Here is a 26,110-nt window from a genome sequence, read left to right on the forward strand (position 1 = left end):
GAACAGGAAGCATCAGGGAGACATTCTGTAATGATCAATAAACCTATTGTTTGGAATCAAATGACCTTGCCTGGTGTCTCAGGGCTGGGTGTGTCTGCACCCACACCACAACCCCCCCCCCCCACCCCGGCACCTCTCCTCTGCCACCTGTCCCACGCCCCACCTGCTGCGCTCCACCCTCACCATTCCCAACATCCTTTGCTCCCGCCAGATTTACAAACTCGCTCTCCGCTCCACGTTGACAAATACAGCACTGTACAAAAGTCTTAGGCACCCTAGCTACATATATATGTGCCTAAGACCTTTGCACAGTGCTGTACGTTGTAAATAGAAGGGATAAATAGTAGGCCTAGTGTGATCACTTAAGTCGAGTATGATGTTCTGCATAAGGCTTGTTTCCCTAATGGAGAACGCCTGTGTGTCACCTTGTTTAATGTGGAGAGTCTGATGCGCAGGCAGCCTCCACACAATCCTTGACAGATCGGGATCAGGGTCTGGTGGCATGGAATGGAAGATGACTGGGGACCCTTCACTGCTCTTGTGATGTGTCACCATCTTCTGCCAGCTCCACAGTTGAGGTCTCTCTGGGATCACTCGTTGTTTGGAACCTCCCCTTTGACCCTCCCACCAGGGATGGCCCTGACAATGTATTATTCATAGCGAGAAATTTTAGTATAACTCCTGCTGCTAAATTAAACCAGAGTTTATAAGTAAACGCAAATTATACAGGCAGTAAAAATATGCAACTTGTGGAAAGAACCTGAGTTTATCTATTCAGTTCTTCTGAGTCACATTTTCACTCTTTTCCTCTCTGGGGGTTGTCACCGTGTCGTGGTGAAGAGGCTTGTGAGAGCGATGCCGTCTAGTGTTTAGCCATCTTAGCGTTTAGCTCCTAGTAAGATCATCCCTGGTGGTAAGGTCAAAGGAGAGGTTCCAGACAAAAGCAGTCCAAAGAAAACCTCAGTGGTGAAGCTGGCAGAAGATGATATCCATCACAACAGCAGTGGAGTGTCCCCAGTCGTTTTCCACTCCAAGCAACTGGACCCTGATCTTGATCAGTCAAGAACTGTATGATGGCTGCCCGTGCATCAGCCTCCCCACATTAAAGAAAGTCACACACAGGTGTTCTCCATTAAGGGAATCCACCCTCACGTCCGGTTATTTGTATCTCGAATCAGTCTCTGAAGCCACCTGAGGAAAACCCGTTTACAGAACATCATACTCGACTCAATGGATCACATTATCGCCACATATTTGTCGGTCATTGGCTGCTAACTGATTAGACCTCTTCAACAATACATTTAGGAGGTCTAACATTGTTAGTTCTGAACATTTCGTAAGACCATAAGATATAGGAGCAGAATTAGGCCATTTGATCCATTGAGTCTGCTCTATTTCATCATATTTGATCCATTTCCCTCTCAGCCTTCTCCCCGTAACCCTTCATGGCCTGACTAATCAAGAATTTATCAACCTCCACCTTAAACATTCCCAATGACTTGGCCTCCACAGTCGCCTGTGGCAACAAATTTCACAGATTCACCACCCTCTGGCTGAAGAAATTCCTCATTTCTGTTCTCAATGAACGTCCTTCTGTCCTGATGCGGGGTCTTCTGGTCTTAGACTCCCCCACTATAGGAAAAATCCTTTCCACATCTACTCTATCGAGACCTTTCAATATTCAACAGGTTTCTTCTGAATTTCAATGAGTAGAGGTCCAAAGATATCAAATGCTCCTCATACAACAAGCCTTTCAATTCTGGAATCATTTTCTTGAACCTCCTTTGAACCCTCTCCAATGTCAGCACATTCTTTCTTAGATAAGGGGCCCAAAACTGCTCACAATACTCCAGTGCCTTACATCCTTGTTTTAGAATATACACAAGCCTTGCTTCATGTGGTATCTCAGTAACTTCCTCTCCTCCATGTCCAAGCCTAGAGAAGTTGCCTAATACCAATCCACTGCCCTAAAACCCGTTTGACTCAAACAGAAATCTATTTTGTTAATGTAGGCTAACAATGAGGGACAGTAAAGATGTAAATTCCAGCAAGAGCTATGACAAACAGAAACAAAAAGGTCCCCATTACATAAAAAATGAGCTGGAATAAACATATTCAGGGTTGCAATATATTCCTCACATTGGGAAATGATGTAAAACACTCAATCTTTGCATCCAAATTTATGACATCATTCACATGAATTTGAGCTATTCAGCTGTCGCCTATTCTGTGCATTATTATACATAGCAGCAGACTATATTCCTTGACAACACTGCTATTCAGCAGAGCACAATATATATAATACAGCCATTAATGCCATTGTGTTTGGATTATTCAATGGAAATTGGAATTAGTTTTTAATTATAGAGTAACACAGACACAATGCTGGAGGAACTCAGCAGGCCAGGCAGAATCTATGGAAATGAGTCAACATTTCGGGGAAGGGTTGGCAGTTCACATTGAAGCTAGCAGACCTGCAGAGTTCCTCCAGCATTTTGTGTGTGTTGTTTTGGATTTGCAGCATCTGCAGAATCTCTTATGGTTTTGTTTTTTTATTACTGTCACATGTACTGAGATACAGTGAAAACCTTTGTTATGCAGACTATTCATACACACAGATCACTCCAAACCATAACACCATAAGATATAGGAACAAAATTAGGCCATTTGGCCCATCGAGTCTCCTCCACCATTTCGTCTTGGCTGATCCAATTTTCCTCTCACTCCCAATCTCCTCCCTTCTCCCCATATCCCTTCATGCCCTGACTAATTAAGAATCTATCAACCTCTGCCTTAACGCCCATTCGCTGCTGTCGTTACTGTGAGATCGTGATTCTTCCGGAGGTAAGGCCTCAAAATCCCCGGCTTTGCCTGCTGCTGGTGACCGAGATTGAGGTCAAATCGTTCGGATAGAGACGGTGCTCGGTATTCGGTGTCAGAGGACTGATCGGAGGCTCAAAGTTTTCGGACAACTCAGAGTCGGACTGTGGTCGGGCATGGCAGGGAGAGTTTTTCTTCCTTCTCCCATCTCCGTGAGATGTGGGACATTTGAGAGACTTTGAACTTTTTACTGTGCTCATGGACTGTTCTTCATCAAGTTATGGTATTGTTACACTGTTGTAACTATATGTCATAATTATGTGGCTTTGTCAGTTTTTTCAGTCTTGGTCTGTCCTGTGTTTTGTGATATCACACCGGAGGAAATATTGTATCATTTCTTAATGCATGCAATACTAAATGATAATAAAAGAGGATTGCGTGTCTTCATAATCATAATAATAAATACACTGAATGACTTAGCCTCCACAGCTGCCTATGGCAATGAATTCAACAGATTCATCACTCTGTGGCTAAAGAAATTCCTCCTCATCTCCGTTCTAAATGGATGCCCCTCTATTCTGAGGCTGTGTCCTCTGGTCTTAGACCCCCCCCACCATAGGAAACAGAAGTATATGGAGAGAAAAACAATAACAGGATGCAGAACATATTTGATTTTAAAGTGTAGAATAATTAAAACATATGCAATGAGGTACAGACAATTATGAGGGGCACAGATAGGATAAATGTAAACATGCTTTTTCCACTTAAGACTGTAGTCTAGTGACTCTAAGACTACAGGTCATGGGTTAAGGGTGAAAGGTGAAATATTTAAAGGTAACCAAAAGGGGAGCTTCTTCAGTCGGAGGGTGGTGGGAGTGTGGAATGAGCTGTCAGTGGAAGTGGTGGAGACAGATTTAATTTCAACATTAAAGAGAAGTTTGAACAAGTTTATGGTAGGGGCATGGAGGGCTGCGGTCCAAGTGCGGGTTGATGGAGATAGGAGTTTGGCACAGACTAGATGGGCCGAATGGCTTCCTTCTGTGCTATTGTGCTCTAGAACTCTTACAAATTTACTTACTTCGAGATACAGTACAATAACAGTGGTAATTGATGGGAGTGGGGCAAGCACTCTATGAGAATGGTGGGTGGGATCCTTCATGATGTTTCTGTTCTTTTCCCAGCACCTGTGAGCCAACCATCAGAGTTGATGGAGCGAGTTTATAATAATCCTGAGCACCAGCATCAAATTATTTCCCCACAGAGGGTGGATGCAATCTGGAACCCACTGCTCGAGTAGGTAGAAAGCACTTGAGTTACCAATGCATTGAAGGCTGCAGCCTAGTATTGGAAAATGGGATTAGTTTAGATAGAAACTTGAGTTTTGACTTCAAAGTAAAATTTATTATCAATATTTATAGGTTATCATATACTACCTTGAGATTCATTTTTTTCCTGGACATAGACAGAAAAATAAAGAAATACAATAGAATTTATGAACAACTATAGAAGTAGTGCAATCACTCTAGTCAAGAATAAAACCATAAGAGTATAAGATATAGGAGCAGAATTAGGCCATTTGGTCCGTCAAGTCTGTTCTACCATTTCATCATGGCTAATCTATTTTTCTCCGCATATCCCTTCATGCCCTGACTAATCAAGAACCTATCAACCTCTGCTGCCTTAAATATACATAAAGATTTGGCCTCCACAGCTGCCTGTGGCAAAGAATTGCACAGATTCACCACTCTCTGGCTAAAGAATTTACTCCCCATCTCCATTCTAAAAGGACGCCCCTCTGTTCTGAGGCTTCTGTGTCCTCTGGTCTTAGACCTGCCCACCACAGAAAACATCCTCAGCACATCCACTCTGTCAAGGCCTTTCACTATTCGATAGGTTTCAATGAGGTCACCCCTCATTCTTCTAATTCCAGCAAATACAGGCCTGGAGCCATCAAAAGTTTTCATATGACAGGATATTCAATCCTGGAATCATTTTTATGAACCTCCTTTGAACCCTCTCAATTTTCATCACATCCTTTCTCAGATAAAGGGCCCAAAACTGCTCACAATACTCCAAGTGAGACTTCACCAGTGCTTTATAAAATCTCAACAATTCTTCCTTGCTTTTATATTCTAGTCCTCATGAAATGAATGCTAACATTTCATTTGCCTTCCTCACCACAGACTCAACCTGCAAATTAACCTTTAGGGAATCCTGCACAAGTACCCCCGAGACCCTTTGCACCTCTGTTTTTTCTATTTTCTCTCCATTTAGAAAATAGTCAACCTTTTCATTTCTTCTGCCAAAGTGCATGAACATACACTTCCGAACACTGTATTCTATCTGTGACTTCTTTGCCCATTCTCCTAATCTGTCTAAGTCCTTTTGTAGCCTCTCTACTTCCTCAAAACTACCTGTCCTCCACCTATCCTCATGTTATCTGCAAACTTTGCAAAGCCATGAATTCCATCATCCAAATCGTTGACATATAACTTAAGAAGAATCGGTCCCAACATAGACCCCTGCGGAACACCACTAGTCACCGGTAGCCAACCAGGAAAGGCTCCACTTATTCCCACTGTTCGCCTCCTACCAATCAGCCACTGCTTTATCCATATGATGTTCTCCTAAGGAGTTGTCTATTGGTGGGTCTTCAGGTGGTTGTAGAGGCCGACCAACGATTCACGTACTCTTGTGCAGTGTGGACATGAGGAAGTGGTGGCTGTGGTCAGTGGTCGGGTCTTTTGCTTGCTCAGCCTCTCCTTTAGCAGTTTCTGTTTGCTCACTGCGGTTCGGCAGAAGTCACTCTCGTGTAGCACAGCTCCCTCTTGAACAGAAACAGATTTCCTCCAGGTGGATCTCTTGAGTGCAATGTCTTCTCAGGTTGTAGCTGTCAAGTTGAATTTTGTCAGGCTGATATATAATGAAAAACTGACAATTGACCAAAGGGCAAAGTGCTATCCGGTGTGACTCTACCAGCCTTTGAAGAGGAAAGGGCAGATTCCATATTTTTCCTTAAGAGATACAGTGCAGAACAGGCTCTTCCAGCCCTTCGAGCCACGTTGCCCAGCAGCCCATCTATTTCCTCCTAGCCCAATCACAGCCAATTTACAATGACCAGTTAACTCATTAACCAGTGCATCTTCGGGCTGTGGGAGGAAACCGGAGCAACCAGAAGAAACTTGTGCATTCATGGGAAAATTGTATAAACACCTCACAGGCAGCAGTAGGGATTGAACTCTGAAGCCATGAAATGTAACAGACTTGCACTAACTACTATGCTACCATAGTACTCCATATCCAAACAAAAAGGATCAGGAGCAGAACCTTAGGAAGTTACAGTGCAAGAGTACTCTCTGAAAGATATACCTCTACAGCAGGGGTTCCCAACCTGGGGTCTAAGGATACCTTGGTTCATGGTAGGGGTCCATGGCACAAAAAAGGTTGGGAACCTCCTTCAAGCTGTCTCCCATCACCCTTCGTTGGCACCGTCTTGTTGCAGGGAAACAAGCCCAGGGCTCCCACTGATTCAGCGATATTGGTGTGTTGCAAGGATTTTATATGTTCATACGGGGAAAATATGTGCTGTGTGTTTAATATCCAAACATTACTTAAAATGTTATAATGCTATTGACTTATATAACCATATAACAATTACAGCACAGAAACAGGCCATCTCTGCCCTTCTAGTCCGTGCCGAACGCTACTCTCACCTAGTCCCACCGACCTGCACTCAGCCCATAACCCTCCATTCCTTTCCTGTCCATATACCTATCCAATTTTTCTTTAAATGACAATATCGAACCTGCCTCAACCACTTCTACTAGAAATTCGTTCAACACTTACTTCAAGCTCCCCTGTCCTCCCCTGATAATTGACTTATCACTATATATATGCAAGGAAAATATGCGATGTGTGTTTAATATTAAATTCGTTAGATAATCCCTTTCAGAAACGAAATAGAGTGTATTAGCCACTTATCATCTATATTCCGGTCATGATTAACACCCCCCTCCCCGAACAGAATCGTCAAAAAGGATTTGTAGAAAAAAAATCGGCACGTGCGCACACAGGTGCCCGTGCAAGGCTTCATGGTCATGGTAGTCTTTCTCGGGGTAAACACAACGTATTTGACTGCTACTCTTGTCCGTTGGCAACCCTACCATCCCCCCACCCCCCGGGTCAGTCGGTCAGCAAGAATATTGTCAATAATAAACCGGTCCGCAGTGCAAAAAAAGGTTGGAGGCCCCTGAGCTAATTGATTAGGTGTCACCCGGCACATAAATGTCGGCCCAGATCAGAGATGACGCAATCAGCAATCGCCTCGGATCTGGACCGACATTTACGTGCCAGGCGACACCTAAATAACTAGCTTGTTTATTTCGGCTTTTTCTTCTTAAAGATGTGCTGGGTGTGTTCCGGCCACCGCTGTACTGCTGCATTCTTCACGGCCCAGAGGTTGGGGACAACTGAATTGTAAGTCACTTATAAGTCAATAGCATCATAACATTTTAAGTAATGTTCGGATATTAAACACACAGCGCATATTTTCCTTGTATGAACATATAAAATCATTGCAACACGTCAATATCGCTGAATCAGTGGGAGCCCTGGGTTTGATTTCCTGCAACGAGACGGTCCCATCAAGGGGTGATGGGAGACAGTGATACTCGAAGGGGGTTCCTTATGTCCAGTCTATTCTGCAATTTAGTTTTCATTGCATTCATCGCAGAAAACTCTGCTTCACAGAGATATGATGTTGGAAATGGAAGCAACATTTTCAGTGCTTTTGTGGCTATCTCAGGATATTCAGCCTTGACTTTGTTTCAGAATGCCAACAGAGATGTTATGTCAAACATACTTTTCAGCCCACCGTCATTTGCAAGCTCGAGGAGTTGATCTTTTTCCCGTACTGACATGGATGATTCACCGGAAATATTCACAAATAGGTCACGGACCCATTCCTTTGCACGTCTTGGGTCACTGGTGACCTCGCGTGTGTTAAAGTTCAACAGTGGGCGTGACAGGGAATGAGGAAAGGTGCAGCTGACTCATATCGTTTCACATCGCCAAATCATATCATTTCGTCGCGGCTCACAGCCAGTAGCCCGGTCGCACATGCTTCGCAGCTCGGTGGTTGGGGACCACTGGTTTAGGTGAATGTCATTTGGATATGTTAATGAGAATCAAAAGCTATCAATTGGATCGAAGTTCTATTAGTCTAGATAGAGTTTACAAAGAATGGGTAAATACCAAAAACAGGAGAGAGAAAAAATAACTGAGTGACTTAAATATGTATGTTATTTTGTTATTATTCTGTGCAGTTTTATGTCAAATATTTTGTAAACCTACATAAACTGTGCCTTGTGTGCATTTAGTGCACAGATACTTTTGTCACAGGAAATAAATTTGCACAACATAAGATTTTTGCACACACTGACTACTAAAAATTAGAGGGAACATTGGTTGCCACCCATTTATTATCAAAGTACACATATGTTACCATATACTACCTTGACAGCCATTCCTTGTGGGCATTTACAGGAAAATAAAGGAATACAACAGAATTTATGAAAAACTGTAAATAACAAAGACTAACAAACGACATCACGGGCCAAAGATCCTCTTCCTGTGCTGTACCATTCTATGCTCTGTGATCTAATACACTGTGACATAATGCACTTGGGATGAGAAGATAGGCAAGCAAACAGAATGAATCCGTCACAGGCAAAGCCCTCCCCATCATTGAGCACACCTACACAGAGCAGTGTCGCAGGAAATCAGCATTCATCATCAGTGACCCCCACCCTCCAGGTCAAGCTCTCTTCTCACTGCTGCCATCAGGAAGGTGGTACAGGACCCTCAAGACCCAGGCCACCAGGTTCAGGAACAACTATTACCCCTCAACATCAGGCTTATGATGAAAGGAGATAACTTCATTCAACGTCACTCACCCCATCACTGAACTGTTCCCACAACCTATGGACTCACTTTTAAGGACTCTTCATCTCACATTCTTAATATTTATTACTTATTTATTTTTGGAATTCTTTGAGGAGATTACACATAGGATAGATAAAGGGGATGCAGTGGATGTTGTATATTTGGACTTTCAGAAGGCCTTTGACAAGGTGCCACACCTGAGGCTGCTTACCACGTTAAGAGCCCATGGTATTACAAGGAATTTACTGGCATGGTTAGAGCATTAGCTGATTGGCAGGAGGCAGTGAGTGGGTATAAAAGGATCCTTTTCTGGTTGGCTGCCAGTGACTAGTGGTGTTCCACAGGGGTCAGTGTTGGGACCACTTCAGACTGATGGAGGGGCAGGTAGTGTTGAGGAAACAGGTAGGCTGCAGAGGGACTTAAGCAGATTAGGAGAATGGGCAAGAGAGTGGCAAATGAAATGTAATGTTGGAAAATGCATGGTCATGCTCTTTGGTAGTAGAAATAAATCTGTACACTATTTTCCAAACGGGGAGAAAATCCAAAAATCTGAGATGCAACAGGACTTGGGAGTCCTTGTGCAGAACACCCTAAAGGTTAACTTGCAGGTAGAGTCAGTGGTGCGGAAGGCAGATGCAATGTTAGCATTCATTTCAAGAGGTCTAGAATACAAGAGCAGGGATGTGATGCTGAGGCTTTATAAGGCACTGGTGAGGCCTCACCTTGAGAATTGTGAACAGTTTTGGGCTCCTCATCTAAGAAAAGATGTGCTGGCATTGGAGAGAGTTCAGAGGAGGTTCACAAGGATGATTCCAGGAATGAAAGGGTCATCATACATTTGATGGATCTGGGCCAGTACCCACTGGAATTTAGAAGGATGAGGGGGGATCTCATTGAAACCTTTCAAATGTTGAAAGGCCTAGACAGAGTAGATGTGGTAAGGATGCTTCCCATGGTGGGGGAGTCTAGGACAAGAGGGCACAGCCTCAGGATAGAGGGGCGTCTATTTAAAACAGAAATGTGGAGAAAATTCTTTACCAGAGGCGGATGAATTTGTGAAATTTATTACTACAGGCAGCTGTGGAGGTCAGGTCATGGGTGTTATTAAGGCAAAGCTTGATAAGTTCTTGATTGGACATGGCATCAAAAGTTATGGGGAGAAGGCCAGGGAGTGAGGCTGAGGAGAGGAAAAAAGATTCACCATTCAGTCAGCCATGATTGAATGGTGAAGTAGACTCGATAGGCCAAATGGCCTAATTCTGTTCCTTTGTCTTATGGTCTTACACAGTTGGTTGTCATTTGAACACTGTTTGAACACCCATTTGGTGTGGTCTCTCAGTGAATCTAATATGGTTATTATTTTATAATGCATTTATTGAGTATGCCCGCAAGAAAATGAATCTCAGGGTTGCATACGGTGACATACTGTATATGTACTTTAGGAATATATTTACTTGAAGGATTTCTTTAACCAGAGGGTGGTGAATGTGTGGAATTCATTGCCGCAGACAGGTGGCAGGGAAGGAGAGCCAGGGTGGGGGTGGCGAGGTGGCAGACACACCCAGTCCTGAGACACCAGGCAAGGGGAACAGCTATAGATATACCTTGCACTGGACGCATATCCTCTTTCTCCCTCCTGACAGTCGCCCAGTTACCCGTGTCCTGCACATCAGGGGCAATTACCTCCCTGTATCACCTGTTGAACGATCTGGAGTTCATCCAGCTCCAGCTCCAGTTCCTTAACATGGTCCGTAAGTGTCATCAGGGGCACTGGTGGTCTCCCTGCCTTCCCATAATTCTACAAGAGGAACATTTCATTATCCTGTCTGACATACCCACTGCTCTATCTGTGCAATAAGAAAGAAAGAAGGAAACATAAACGAAAATAAATCTACCTCCAGCCTTAGCCCCCTTCATGGTTAAGCCTCTTGAGCCAAAGCCTCAACTCTCCACTCTAACACTGACCCACTCACCTACTACCTCCGTACTTGGCGCCTTTGGTCGTCAACCTTTTGGGCTTTCTACCTGCAGTCTTCACCAACCTCTGGGTTTCGACCAGGTTTGCGGCAAATCAAGAAAAAGCTCTTTCAGCGATGGAATCGGGTTTTCAGTCGCAGAAAAGTGTTTTAGGCAGAAAGCCTCATCGCATTTAAAGGAGTTATTTGATGTTTCAAAGTTAAATGTGACAAGTAAAGCTAATCTAATTTGATGTACGCTTGAAGTGTGGGAGTCTATCAGACTTTGGCAAAGGACTGGGTACAGTATCTCTTTTACAGCCAACGTAGATATGATAGGGCGAACAGCTTTCACCTATGCCATTCATTTCAAGGACTGTGAATATCCTTAGATAAACCTTCTCCGCTACCTTTGCCAAAGTTATAAAAAGTACTATTGGTAACCAAGTTCAGATACTCTTGCAAATAGGGATAACCATAAACAGCACTGCAAAAGGGAAATTCGAACACGTCCTGACACAGGGGTTCCTTAAGGTTGTCATTACCGGGGGTCATAGTGGGGTGAAGTTACAACTACTTATTAAATGCTCCCAATGGTATGTGTCTCAAATAGCCACCTACCCACAGGAAAGTTGTAAGTAAGGGATGTTGCAGGAAGTGAAGGAACTGAATTATATGGAAAGATTGAATATGTTAGGACTTTGCTCCTTGGAATGTAGAAGATTGAGAGATTGTTGGCAGATTTGACAGAGATATACAAAATTATGAGGGGTATAGATAGAATAAATGTAAGCAGGCCTTTTCCACTGAGGTTGGGTGGAACTACAATCTGAGGTCATAGGGTTAAGGGTGAAAGATGAAAAGTTTAAGGGAAACTTCAGTGAAAACTTCTTCATTCAGAGGATCATGAGAGTGTGGAATGAGCTGCTAGTGCAAGTAATGCATAGAAGCTCAATTTCAACATCTAAGAGAATTTTGGATAGATACGTGGATGGCAGGGCTATGAGGGGCTATGGTCCAGGTGAAGGTCGATGGGACTAGGCAGTTTAAATGGCTCTGCACAGACTAGATGGGCCAAATGGCCTGTTTCTGTGGCGTACTTTTCTATAACTTTATGACTGTAACCAAGTTGAGCTCCTGGCCTTCATGTGTGGCTCAGCTACTAAACTCTCTGGAACTGTTTCCACTGACAGGAGAAGGAGCAAAGGCAGGTTACTGGTGCCTAAATACCAAAGTTTCAGGTAGATGGGACTTGTCAGACATGATTTGCAGTTTATGTAGGAGAAGGCAAACTCTGATTTCAAACTGTCATGGCCTTGCAGCTATACCCACTCATGGAGAAGGCATCAGGTGTAAACCCCGAGGAAAAATCCCGAGCTCTAATCCCTCAGGCAGTCCTGCGTTGAGTTCAACATTGACTGGCAACTCCTGCAATGTTGCTGATGCCAAACTTCAAACTTCAAAGTACATTTATTATCAAAATATGTATACATTACACAACCTAGAGGTTTGTCTCCTTACAGGCAGCCGCTAAGCAAAGAAACCCAAAAGAACCCATTAAAAAAACTGTCAAACACCCACTGTGCAAAGAGAAAATAAAACAAATAATGCAATCAATAAAAGTAAGCAAATATCATTCAGAATGAAAGTGAATCCATGGACATGGAGCCTGGAGCAGAAAGAACAGACCACAACCTTGGCCTCAGTTCAGCACAGAGCCGAGTAAACCAGGCAGAGCCCACAGACACGAAGCTCGCACGCCACAGCCTCAGCCTGTATTGGTCTCTGTTGTTCATCAGCTGCGTGAAGAGGGGAAGCCTGCTGCATTGGCAACAGCTTGCTCTCCATTTCGTACTGCCCTGGCTTGTGTATCACGCAGACGGCTAGGACACAATATCGATGGTCACAGACATCCCACCCTGCAAAAGCTCATTTCAGGGAGATAGCACCACCATTTCAGGGAGGTAGCACCCCCACCCCCCGCAACCCCATATCCCCCCCCCCCCAGTCGACCTCCAAGGGCACATGTATACGGGACATTTGATTATGAAAGAACACAACAATTTATTTAACACATATTGAAACTATTTACACACACACACACACACACACACACACACACACACACACATATATATATATATTCCTTGTTGAGTATTTTGTTGGCAATCTCAATGTTAATGCAAATAGCTTTTCTATTTCTTTTACAAACTTTCTTTGTATGTGACGTGGCTCTGCTCAAAGAACTGGGAAATACTTGAGCAGCCTTCCCTGCAATTAGCCTCCCTAATATGTTGTGGTCCCTAAAAGAAATAAAAGCATAAGGTGTATCCTTATTATATTGTCTTATGTAATACTTTTGTTTAGTGATCTTGTCCAATCTGTAATCTGTAAACTGGGTATATGCAGAAAATGTGACATTAAAATACAGTATGTACTTATATATTATCATGGAGTCATTTTTTAATTCTATTACAACTTTAAGCACGTCTACAGGGAGTTTGGCCTCATAACGTAGGACATCAATAGAGTAGCTCCTTAGCAACTAGCCAGCTAGTTTAACTAACGTTAGCTATGCTAATGAACAAATGACATCTGTTAAACTCACCTCAACATGTCTTTTACAGTCCTAACCCACCATGGGCAATAGAAAAGTCACTGTTGCAAACAGTGCAGCGAGCAACACTGTCATTATTTTTGACCCCTATTAGGCAGGGGTTCACTTTAATGTAGTCTGGGATGAAGTGGGTTTTATATTTTCTTTTTTTGAAACACTTTGCCATGGCGGTGCAGGACACGAAACTGAACTGACGGAGAGACAGAGGTTGACTCTGAAAGCCACCCACGGAGAAAATTGATAGGTCTACTTGACACATAGAGAGACCAATCAGGATGCTCGCTCTTGCTCCCGTTCTCGATCTCGCTTCCACCCTCCCTCTCCCTCTCATTTCCGGGATATTGTATATAATTTGCGGGCGTCAGGGAGCTGTAATTAATATGCGAGAGACTTCTAGAACTTCCGGAAGAGGTGGGATGTCTGTGGTCGACCCCAACTATCAGAGGCCTCAATCCGACACAATTGTTTCAACTGAAACATCACCAGTTCCTTTCCTCCCTGAGCTCCTCCAACAGATTCTGTGTTGCACCAGGTTCCTAGGACTGCAGTCCTTTGTGTTTCCAGATAATGCTGTGGTCCTGCATCCCACTTCAAATCTTTTCTTCCCTTAAAGATTCACAATGATCTCTCCATCAACCTGTCTCTGACAAAACTGATATATTCTAACTATTTTCTTTATGTCTTTGCGAGTGCAAGCTGATTTCAACAAATAGAAGTAATCCTTTTATTAAATTGCTGGTGAATACAACAGGCCAGGCAGCATCTATATGAAGAAGTACAGTCGATGTTTTGGGCCGAGACCCTTCGTCGGGACTCTACCATCACTGATATATTCCATTCCTCTACATTTCTACAATCATAAACACAATATGAAAATCTTCCAAGTCAATGATGAACTCTCAGTGAGTGAAACTTCTTGTAGCTCTTGAGAAATATTCAAGTTCCTGCTGGTGATTCACCAGGATCAGTCATCAAAAATGATCAACAACACTAACCGGAATAACTTCAGCACCTTCTATAACAATGAATTCTTAAAAATCTTATCTAGTTCTTCTCTGGGGAGACAGGTGGAAAAAATGTTTAAAAAAAAAAATCATATATGACATTCATACCAGAATTCACAGTTACTGTGATCCTGGTTATTACATTCTGTTTGTGTGTGTATGAGAGAGAGGGGAGTGGGGGGAGGGGGGGAAAGGGGGGATGAGGGACACAGGAAGAGAATCTATGAGTGTCTGCAATTCTGTGCACACATGCTGCCTCGGCCGAGGCTCAAACCCACAACCTTCGGATTGCTAGGCCAACACCCTAACCACTTGGCCACACGCCACACATTTCCTCAAATATGTGTCTTCTTTTTAAGTCTTTATCAGTCTAATAGACGATGACAAAAAGTTTGGACAATGGGATGATTCGGGATTGTCTAGATTATTGTTTTGTAACTGCCTGACCTGACTGGTCACATTAGCTCGTTTCATTTATGACATTGTTGGATTGTCCCACAAGTCTTGACAAGGCACTATGTATATTATATCTTTCCAGTCAACACTTAATCACTCCCATCCTTTCCATATCTACAACATCTTTCAACGGTGTACAGGTGGAAAAACCCGAGCAAATCTCTTCACGGGTGAACGGATGATTGCTCTGCTTTTCCCAGAGAGCAGCTTCCAATCTGTGAGGCTTCAGGCTCTGGAAATGGTGTTTACATTTCATATGTGTTCCTGCCCGTGTTGGGGTTGAAGGGAACGAGATGGTGCCTTTGCATAATGGGGAAGTGAGAGCCATAATTAAAAAGTCTATTCAGTCACTGTGGGAACAATGTTCGGATAAGGAGAAGAAAGAACAACATTTATATAAAATTCAGAGGGTAGTGGGAACTCAGCTGGGACATGGGTATAAAAGAAGGGAAGAAGTTTACTTATACACTTGCGTATTGGACATACCAGGTTAAATAACTTCTTGTTCATAATTAATAGATCAGGACAGAGGGACGTCCACTTAGATCAGAGATGAGAAGGAATTTCTTTAGCCAGGGAGCAGGGAAACCATGGAATTCATTGCCACAGGCGGCTGTGGAGGCCAAGTCATTGGGTGTATTTAAGGCAGAGGTTGATAGGTTCTTGGTTAGTCAGGGAATGAAGGGATATGGGGAGAAGGCAGAGAGGGAAATGGATCAGCCTTGATGAAAGAATGGAGCAGTCTCAATGGACCAAATGGCTTAATCTGCACCTATATCTTATGATCTTACCTGTAGGGAGTGCATTTGTCAAAAAATAGTAGAGTATCTATTGTTTGAGTGTAGATCCTATGAGGTGCAAAGCAAACATCTAATTGTTAGATTGAGATCTTTGGGGGAGATACAGTTTAACATGGGAAGTTTGTCAGGATATCACTACCATCATAATGTATATCAGTGCATATTTGACTTTCTGAAAAGAATTAGACTTTTTGATATTTTTGGGGGTTGGGGCTATTTTAGTGGGTACACTTCCTGTCTTCTTGCTCCACACTCCAACTCAATAAGAGGGAGTCTGCCAACCACCATTAAACTTTACAAGAAGAAGAAGAAGCTACTAACACTCTGGCCAACGCCAGATAGTCATGGCCCTTTAATCACTCAGTGAGGAAGATCCTCCCCTGCTGCAGAGGGAGGAGGAAGACCCTCAATTATTGTAGAGGTTAACGTACCCCCGCAGGAGGCACAAGAGGGGCAGCAGTGGTACTGACGTGTACGAATGCAAGAGAACAGTACGGAAAGCATTGATTATGAATTGTGAAGAATATAAAAGCATTAAAAGTTTTATTCTTGTCATTACTTTTTATTGTGAATAAAGTTTATTTTGTTAAAAAAAATTATTTTTCTACGTCAAAAGTACTGAACACACACTTGTTCCTGTATCCTTCGAAAAATAGTCAACACCTTTAAGAAATTACAGCAGTGTCTCCAATTTTTGAAGAGATTCCAGTGAGCGAGGCTCCCACCTCAGCTCCATTCTAACCAATTTTTTCAGGTGCACCATCCTTCCCATCCGTCCAACAATCTCTCTAACCGGCTGCATCACCAATCAGGCAAACTATATCCATGCTAGTATCTTTCCTGTAATACCATGAGCTGATAGAGTTTCCTCTCTTAGATGTGGTTTAGTAAGCTAAAATACTTGAGATGTCCTGTGGACAGCATTCTGACAGGCTGCATCACTGACCGGTATGGGGGTTGGTGGGGGGAGGGGGGGCTACTGCACAGGATCGAAAGATGCTAAAGAAAGTTGTAAAATTAGTCAGCTCCATCTTGGGTATTAGCCTCCGTAGTATCCAAGACACCTTCAACGAGCCATGCCTCAGAAAGGCGGCGCCTATTATTAAAAACTCCCATCACCCAGGATGCGCCCTCTTGTCATTGTTACTGTCAGGAAGGAGGTATAGAAGCCCGAAGGCACACACTCAGTGAGTCAGGAACAGCTTCTTCCCTCTGTCATCGTCCCTTCTGCATTCCGATTCCTTAGTGGACATTGAAACCATCAACACTACCTTTTTTTTAAATATTATTTCTGTTTTGCACTATTTTTAATTTAGCTATTTTCAATATATATATAACTTTTTAATCTCATTGATTATTTCCTATATTATCATGTATTGCATTGTACAGCTGCTGCTGTTAACAAATTTTACAACATATGCCTGTGATATTAAACCTAATTCTGATTCTTTGTATTTCCTCATTCATATTAATTACACTTGATTTTGTATTTGCTTAATAATATTAATTACACTTGGTTTGGTATTTATTCATTAATATTAATTACACCTGCTGTCATTCCAGTCAAATTATTACTTTCTTTGAGCATAACTTATGGACAGTGTTCAGAAAAACTGGGCACCGAAGCCAGCCAGCCTTCCCCTCGTGTCACTTGGAGACGATCTGCAGAGAGTCTGTGGTTCTAGGATTCAGAAAGGATCGGTTATTATTTCCCAACTTTTGCTTCTCCAAAGTAGAAGTCCAGCAAGAGGTTGAAAACGAATGAACCAGCGTGGGGAACTTGGACTGAACAGTGCACTCTATATAAATGTTTATGCAACATTAAACTCCTTTACAGTAAAGGGGAAGGAGGAAGGGTAGAGCGTGAAGTGTATACAGACTGGTTCACAATAGAATAAATAATAGCTACTCTAAAACAAATGACAAGTGAAACTTGATACCTCATTCAATAAATCCTTGCCTTTGTTAATAATATTGGTTTAGTTGGGTAACTATTCATAAGTATGATTTACTATATGTTGAAGCTTCTCATTTTTGTACAGGCAGGAAGGCATCTTAAAATGCATTTAGTTTACTAACAATATTCTGTAAACTAAAATCTATACAAATTACATACAACATAGAAAAGTACAGGCCCTTCAGCCCACACTGTTTGTTTGTTGAGATTCCGTGCAGAACAGGCTCTTCTGGTCTTTCGAGCCGTGCTGTCCAGCAATCACTGATTTAACCTAGCCTGATCACAGGATAATTTGCTGTGACCAATCCATCCAGTCTTTGGACTGTGGGAGGAAACCGGGAAAAGCATGGGGAGAACGTACAAACTCCTTACAGGCAGCAGTGGGAATTGAACCCGGGTTGTTTGTACTGTAAAGCTTTATCCTAACCACCGTGCTACTGTACCGTGACATACTGTGCTGATCACTTAACCAAATCCAAGATCGATCTAACCCTTCCCTCCTATGTAGCCCTCCAATTTTCTTTCATCCATGTGCCTATCTAACAGTTTCTTAAATATCCCAAATGTATCTGTATCACCACCACTGTGTTAAAAAAAACTACCTCTGACATCCTCCCAGTACTTTCCTCCAATCACTAAAATCATGCCTCCTTGAACTGGCCATTTCCACCCTGGCTGTCTCTGACTCTGGCTGTCTACTAGATCTATTCTTCTTATCAACCCACGACCTTCAGATTGCTAGACCAACACCCTAACCACTTAACCACTTGGCCACTCGCCACACATTCCTTCACATATGTGTCTTCTTTTAAGTCTTTATCAGTCTAATAGACAATGACAAAAAGTTTGGACAATGGGATGATTCGGGATTGTCTAGATTATTGTTTTGTAACTGCCTGACCTGACTGGTCACATTAGCTCGTTTCATTTATGACATTGTTGGATTGTCCCACAAGTCTTGACAAGGCACTATGTATATTATATTTTTCCAGGCAACACTTCATCACTCCCATCCTTTCCACATCTACAACATCTTTCAACGGTGTACAGGTGGAAAAACCCGAGCAAATCTCTTCACGGGTGAACGGATGATTGCTCTGCTTTGCCCAGAGAGCAGCTTCCAATCTGTGAGGCTTCAGGCTCTGGAAATGGTGTTTACATTTCATATGTGTTCCTGCCCGTGTTGGGGTTGAAGGGAACGAGATGGTGCCTTTGCATAATGGGGAAGTGAGAGCCATAATTAAAAAGTCTATTCAGTCACTGTGGGAACAATGTTCGGATAAGGAGAAGAAAGGACAACATTTATATAAAATTCAGAGGGTAGTGGGAACTCAGCTGGGACATGGGTATAAAAGAAGGGAAGAAGTTTACTTACACGTTTGCGTATTGGACATACCAGGTTAAATAACTCCTTGTTCATAATTAATAGATCAGGACAGAGCGACGTTCACTTAGATCGGAGATGAGAAGCAATTTCTTTAGCCAGAGAGTGGGGAAACCGTGGAATTCATTGCCACAGGCGGCTGTGGAAGCCAAGTCATTGGGTGTATTTAAAGCAGAGGTTGATCCCTTCATTCGGTTAGTCAGGAATGAAGGGATATGGGGAGAAGGCAGAGAGGGAAATGGATCAGCCTTGATGAAAGAGTGGAGCAGTCTCAATGGACCAAGTGGCTTAATCTGCACCTATATCTTATGATCTTACCTGTAGGGAGTGCATTTGTCAAAAAATAGTAGAGTATCTATTGTTTGAGTGTAGATCCTATGAGGTGCAAAGCAAACATCTAATTGTTAGATTGAGATCTTTGGGGGAGATACAGTTTAACATGGGAAGTTTGTCAGGATATCACCACCATCATAATGTATCAGTGCATATTTGACTTTCTGAAAAGAATTAGACTTTTTGATATTTTGGGGGGTTGGGGCTATTTTAGTGGGTACACTTCCTGTCTTCTTGCTCCACACTCCAACTCAGTAAGAGGGAGTCTGCCAACCACCATTAAACTTTACAAGAAGAAGAAGAAACTACTAACACTCTGGCCAACGCCAGATAGTCATGGCCCTTTAACCACTCAGTGAGGAAGATCCTCCCCTGCTGTAGAGGGAGGAGGAAGACCCTCAATTATTGTAGAGGTTAACGTACCCCCGCAGGAGGCACAAGAGGGGCAGCAGTGGTACTGACGTGTACGAATGCAAGAGAACAGTACGGAAAGCATTGATTATGAATTGTGAAGAATAAAAAAGCATTAAAAGGTTTATTCTTGTCATTACTTTTTATTGTGAATAAAGTTTATTTTGTTAAAAAAAATTATTTTTCTACGTCAAAAGTACTGAACACACACTTGTTCCTGTATCCTTCGAAGAATAGTCAACACCTTTAAGAAACTACAGCAGTGTCTCCAATTTTTGAGGAGATTCAGGTGAGCGAGGCTCCCACCTCAGCCCCATTCTAACCAATTTTACAGGTGCACCATCCCTCCCATCCGTCCAACAATCTCTCTGACCGGCTGCATCACCATCCGGTACAGGAATTGGATAGCATCTGGCCACAAGATGCTACAAGGTATTGCGAGGACCTCTGACAGGATCTTTGGGGTCTCTCTTCCACCCATCCAAGATATTTATCAAGAGTGCTCTGTACGCTGGGCCCTTAGAATTATCGATGACCTTTCCAACAATCCCTTAACCTACCATCAGGCAGGAGGTCCCGTAGCATTAAGACAACAACTGTCAGGATGGGAAACAGCTTCCTCCCCCAGGCTGTGAGGCGACTGAACTCCCTGTCACCGGCCAGGGCTCACCATGTATGAAGCGTCAGTAGTGTTATACTGTTTACTTTTTAACTTGTATCGCAATTGTTCCTAATACTAAATGTCAATCTTCTGGTATATATTTTGATTTGTTAGCTTATTTGCAGTAATATTACTTGACATGTTTTGTGTGATTTACGTGCACCTTGGTCCTGATCAACAGTGTTTTCCTCAGCCAGATAAATGTATATGGTTGAATGACAATAAACCTGAACTTGACAAAAGACATTAGTGCAGAATTAGGCCATTCAGCCCATCGCATCTGGTACGCCACTCCATCATGGCTGATTTATTATCCTTCTCAACCCCATTTTCCTGCCTTCTCCCCATAACCTTTAACATTCTGACTAATCTGGAACTTTTCTACACTTTTATTCCTTGTGCTAAAGTGCATGACCATACATTTCCCGACAATGTATTCTAGCTGCTATTTCTTTGCCCATTCTCCCAATCTCAGTCCTTCTACAGACTCTCTGCTTCCACAACGTTACCTGCCGCTCCACCAATCTTCATATTGTCTGCAAACCTGGTCACAAAGCCATTAATTCCATCATCCAAATCATTGATGTATAACGTAAAAACAAGTAGTCCCAATACTGACTCCTGTGGAACACCACGAGTCACCAGCAGCCAATCAGAAAAGGCCCCCTTTAATCTCTTTGCCTCCTGCCAGTCAGGCAAACTATATTCATGCTAGTATCTTTCCTGTAATACCATGAGCTGATAGCGATTCCTCTCTTAGATGTGGTTTAGTAAGCTAAAATACTTGAGATGTCCTGTGGACAGCATTCTGACAGGTTGCATCACTGACCGGTATGGGGGTTGGTGGGGGGGGGGGCTACTGCACAGGATCGAAAGATGCTAAAGAAAGTTGTAAAATTAGTCAGCTCCATCTTGGGTATTAGCCTCCGTAGTATCCAAGACACCTTCAACGAGCCATGCCTCAGAAAGGCGGCGCCTATTATTAAAAACTCCCATCACCCAGGATGCGCCCTCTTGTCATTGTTACTGTCAGGAAGGAGGTATAGAAGCCCAAAGGCACACACTCAGTGAGTCAGGAACAGCTTCTTCCCTCTGTCATCGTCCCTTCTGCATTCCGATTCCTAAATGGACATTGAAACCATCAACACTACCTTTTTTTTTAATATTATTTCTGTTTTGCACTATTTTTAATTTAGCTATTTTCAATATATATATATAATTTTTTTTACTCTAATTGATTATTTCCTTCTATATTATCATGTATTGCATTGTACAGCTGCTGCTGTTAATAAATTTTACAACATATGCCTGTGATATTAAACCTAATTCTGATTCTTTGTATTTCCTCATTCATATTAATTACACTTGATTTTATATTTGCTTAATAATATTAATTACACTTGGTTTGGTATTTATTCATTAATATTAATTACACCTGCTGTCATTCTGGTCAAATTATTACTTTCTTTGAGCATAACTTACAGACAGTGTTCAGAAAAACTGGGCACCGAAGCCAGCCAGCCTTCCCCTCATGTCACTTGGAGACGATCTGCAGAGAGTCTGTGGTTCCAGGATTCAGAAAGGGTCAAATATTACTTCCCAACTCTTGCTTCTCCAAAGTAGATGTCCAGTAAGAGGTTGAAAACGAATGAACCAGCATGGGGAACTTGGACTGAACAGTGCACTCTATACAAATGTTTATGCAACATTAAACTCCTTTACAGTAAAGGGGAAGGAGGAAGAGTAGAGCGTGAAGTGTATACAGACTGGTTCACAATAGAATAAATAATAGCTACTCTAAAACAAATGACAAGTGAATCTTGATACCTCATTCAATAAATCCTTGCCTTTGTTAATAATATTGGTTTAGTTGGGTAACTATTCATAAGTATGATTTGCTGTATGTTGAAGCTTCCCATTCATTGTACAGGCAGGAAGGCATCTTAAAATGCATTTAGTTTACTGATAATATTATGTAAACTAAAATCTATGCAAATTATAGAAAAGTACAGGCCGTTCAGCCCACAATGCTTGTTTGTTTGTTTGTTTATTTGTTTATTGAGATTCAATGCGGAACAGGCTCTTCTGGACTTTCAAGCCGTGCTGTCCAGCAACCCCTGATTGAACCTAGCCTAATCACAGGACAATTTGCTGTGACCAATCAACCCAGCCACCGACATGTCTTTGGACCGTGGGAGGAAACCGGGGAAAGCCTGCACAGTCATGGGGAGATCGTACAAACTCCTTACAGGCAGCAGTGGGAATTGAACCCGGGTTGTTTGTACTGTAAAGCTTTATCCTAACCACCGTGCTACTGTACCGTGACATACTGTGCTGATCACTTAACCAAATCCAAGATCGATCTAACCCTTCCCTCCTACGTAGCCCTCCAATTTTCTTTCATCCATGTGCCTATCTAACAGTTTCTTAAATATCCCAAATGTATCCCTGTCTATCACCACCCCTGGCAGCACACTCCATGCACACAACACTGCGTTAAAAAAAAACTACCTCTGACATCCTGCCAGTACTTTCCTCCAATCGCTAAAATCATGCCTCCTTGAACTGGCCATTTCCACCCTGGGGAACAGTCTCTGGCTGTCCACTAGATCTATTCTTCTTATCATCTTGTACACCTCGATCACGTCACCTCTCATTCTCCTTCGCTCCAAAGACAAAAGTTCTAGCTTAGTCAGCCCTTCTTCATAAGATGTTCTCGGCATCAGCCTTGTAAGTCTCCACTGCACCCTCTCTAAGGTTTCCACGTCCTTCCTATAATGAGGCAACCAGAACTGACCACGATATACCAAGCGTGTCTAACCAGTTTTAAAGACTTTACCTCACAGCTCTTGAACTCAGTCCCCTGACTAACGAATACCAGCACAGCATACACCGTCTTAACCACCCTATCAACCTGCACGACAACTCTGAGGGATCTACGGATGTAAACCCTGAATTGTGCCTTGGAATAATGTATAAAGTACTGTAACAGAAGCGTCAATGTACCTCAAAAGCAGGCGGCTCATGTGTGATTATTGGCTTTGTATTTTAGACACAGAGTCTATTATGACAAAGGAGATTTCACACGCTGATGTAGAGAATAAAGGCAAAAGATAATTAGAAGTATTTTGTAGAGATAAAAATGAACTCAAAACTCAGCTGGTCAGACAGCATCTGTGGAGGGAAAGAGATACTCAGCATTTCAGGTCAAGACCCTGAATCAAAATCAGAAACTTTCAATACCAAGGTACAGCAGAAAAACTTGCTCTACATACTCTTCATGCAGATCAATTCATCAGTACTTTCAGGCAAAGCAAGACCAGAGTGCTGGACAAAATGACACTGTGCATTTTTACACAGTTTTTTCTCAAATGGTTCTTTCTGCGAGCCAGCTTGTGAAAAGATTTCGCAAGACTAGAATTTTATTTAAACACGGCTCACCTCTCTGTCTCAGCGTGGGTGCGTCTTGTCCTTCTGGCAGTTCTGCCAATTCTGTGGGCGTAATTAATCTGGACTGCCCTGTGTGATGCAATGGATCCTGTGTGGAAACAGGAAAAACCACAGGGAAATCAGGAAGGAGAGAGACTAAGTATTGACTAAACATTACTGAGCAACTCTCTTTAGGATATACCAATCACTGCCTCGCTCAGATCTCAAAATCTAGGATATAGCAGTTCAGCTCAATAAAATTGGTTTATTATTGTCACATGTACTGAGGTAGAGTGAAAAGTTTGTCTTGCATACTGTTCAACTAGCTCAGATCATTACACAGGGCACTGAGGTAGAACAAAGTAGAACAATAACAATCCAGAATAAAGGGCAGCTACAGAGACAGTGCAGTGTAGGTAAACAACTAAGGCCGTCTATTAGTCGGGGTCAACCATGGACGTTGTGTTCCAGCTCTCGACATGATATGCGGGTCAGGGCAGTTTGATGTGGAGAGCAAGCTGTTGCCAATACAGCAGGCGTCCCCTCTCCATGCAGCTGATGTATCCAAAGGAACGGCAGAGACCGACACAGTTCAGCACCAGAAGCTTCGCAGGAGTTGCCAGTCAGCGTTGAACTCAATGGAGGACTGCCTTAGGGACTCCAGCTCCAGATTTTTCCTCGGGGCTTACTCCTGAAGCTTTCCTCATGAGTGGGTATAGCCACGAGGCAGCGGAGGTTCGAGATCAGCGCTTTCCTTCTCCTCGATGAGCCGCCAACCCCGGCTGATGAGCCTCATCTGCCGAATGTGAATGGACTTCAGGCACAATGAACCCGCCTTTGCCCCTTCTCCTGTCAGTAGAAACAGTTCTGCCAGGCTTAGGAGCTAAGCCAGACGTGAAGAACAAGAGCTCAACTTGGTTGTCAGAGGCTATTTGAAACTCACGCCATAGGGAGCATTTAGTAGATAGTGGGAGCTTATCCCCATTAATCCCATCCCCGGCCATAGCAACCTTAAGGAACCAGGTAAGCAATAAGATGCAACATCATAACAAGGAATATTTTGAGGTTAAGAGTCCATCTCATCATACTAGGGAATTATTTAATCGTCTTATTACAATGGGGTAGATATCATCCTTGAGCCTAGTTTCTGGCTTGGGTAGTCACTGGGCCACAAAATATGGAAAGAGAACACCAAACGCCCAGCTACAGTAATCCTACATTATTCTCTCCACATTCTTGTCAACTTCTCTCCAGGTTAAAGGGAGAAGTTGGTCAGGTTAGGACTTTATCCCTTGGCGGGTCGGAGACTGAGAAGCGAAATAAATGTGTTCTGCCTCTAGAGGTGCTGTTTGCTTTGTATGCAGTTCATATGGTACAAACATCACTTCCTATAGGGAAGCTTTTTTTAAACATCATTTCCTGAATGGGTTAATTTGGATTTCGACTTGAAACACACGGCAGAAGAGACTTAAGTGGAGCACCAACGCAGAGGCTGTGTCCAATAAGGGCCAGAGTCGCCTCTACATCCTGAGGAGACTGAGGTCCTCTGGAGTACGCAGGCCTCTCCTTCACATGTTCTACCAGTCTGTTATCACCAGTACAATCTTCTATACAGTGGTATGCGGGGGCAATGGCATCAACACGGGTGATGCCAACAGGCTCAATAAACTGATTAGAAAGGCTGGCTCTGTTCTAGGAGTCAAACTGGACACGCTGGACACACTGGGGGCTATGGTAGGACAAAGGACCCTATAGAAAATCCTGGAAATTCTGGACAGTGTTTCTCATCCTCTGCATGCCACCTTGGCTGGACAGAGGAGCACTTTTAGTAATAGACTGAGACAACAGTGCTGCTCCAAAGTCAATCTACAGGTGAGGAAGTGATGACCCCCCTTCTCTTCTTTATACTTCTCTTCTAGTACTTGTACATCTGTGCACTTGTAATGCTACTGTGACACTGTCATTTCCTTTGGGATCAATAAAGTATCTATCTATCGATCTATCCATCACAATCCACTATTTATTTGCCCTTGAAACAGCAGTATCTGTATTAAACTTTCTTAGTACTGTTAAATATTTACTAAATGCACTTTTAAGGTTACTATTGTGTTTATCGTTTATTACTATTCAGCTGTCGTTGTGCCACAAGTTCACTCTGGCATAGTTATAGAATGCTGCATGTGTGTATTAGCTTGGTTAATACTGATAATGAGAATGATCGATAACATTACTATATTCAGGCTCCGGGAGATTCTCTATTGAACTTAATACATATTTTACTTGACTTTCTGCAGTTTCGCAAAGTTTTCTCATTGAAAACCCCGAAGAAAGTTTCCAGCT

General features: G+C 42.8%; 1 protein-coding gene across 5 annotated transcripts in view; it reads right to left on the bottom strand.

Moving 5' to 3' along the window:
* LOC140188351 (phospholipid-transporting ATPase IC-like) overlaps nt 1-26,110 on the bottom strand; it is a 158,616-nt gene that overhangs the window by 89,425 nt on the left and 43,081 nt on the right. For 4 of the 5 annotated variants that reach the window (XM_072244522.1, XM_072244523.1, XM_072244521.1 and 1 more), the window contains one exon: nt 23,783-23,879. The exons of the other annotated variant lie outside the window; for it this stretch is intronic. Coding sequence is in view for 1 of the 4 variants with exons in the window: in XM_072244521.1 (XP_072100622.1) it covers nt 23,783-23,879 (97 nt within the window). In the remaining 3 variants the exon portion in view is untranslated. The remainder of the gene's footprint in view (nt 1-23,782; nt 23,880-26,110) is intronic. 5 annotated transcript variants of the gene reach the window in all.

The sequence above is a fragment of the Mobula birostris genome, chromosome 26, assembly GCF_030028105.1.
Source record: "Mobula birostris isolate sMobBir1 chromosome 26, sMobBir1.hap1, whole genome shotgun sequence".
In the NCBI taxonomy this organism is placed as follows: Eukaryota; Metazoa; Chordata; class Chondrichthyes; order Myliobatiformes; family Myliobatidae; genus Mobula; species Mobula birostris.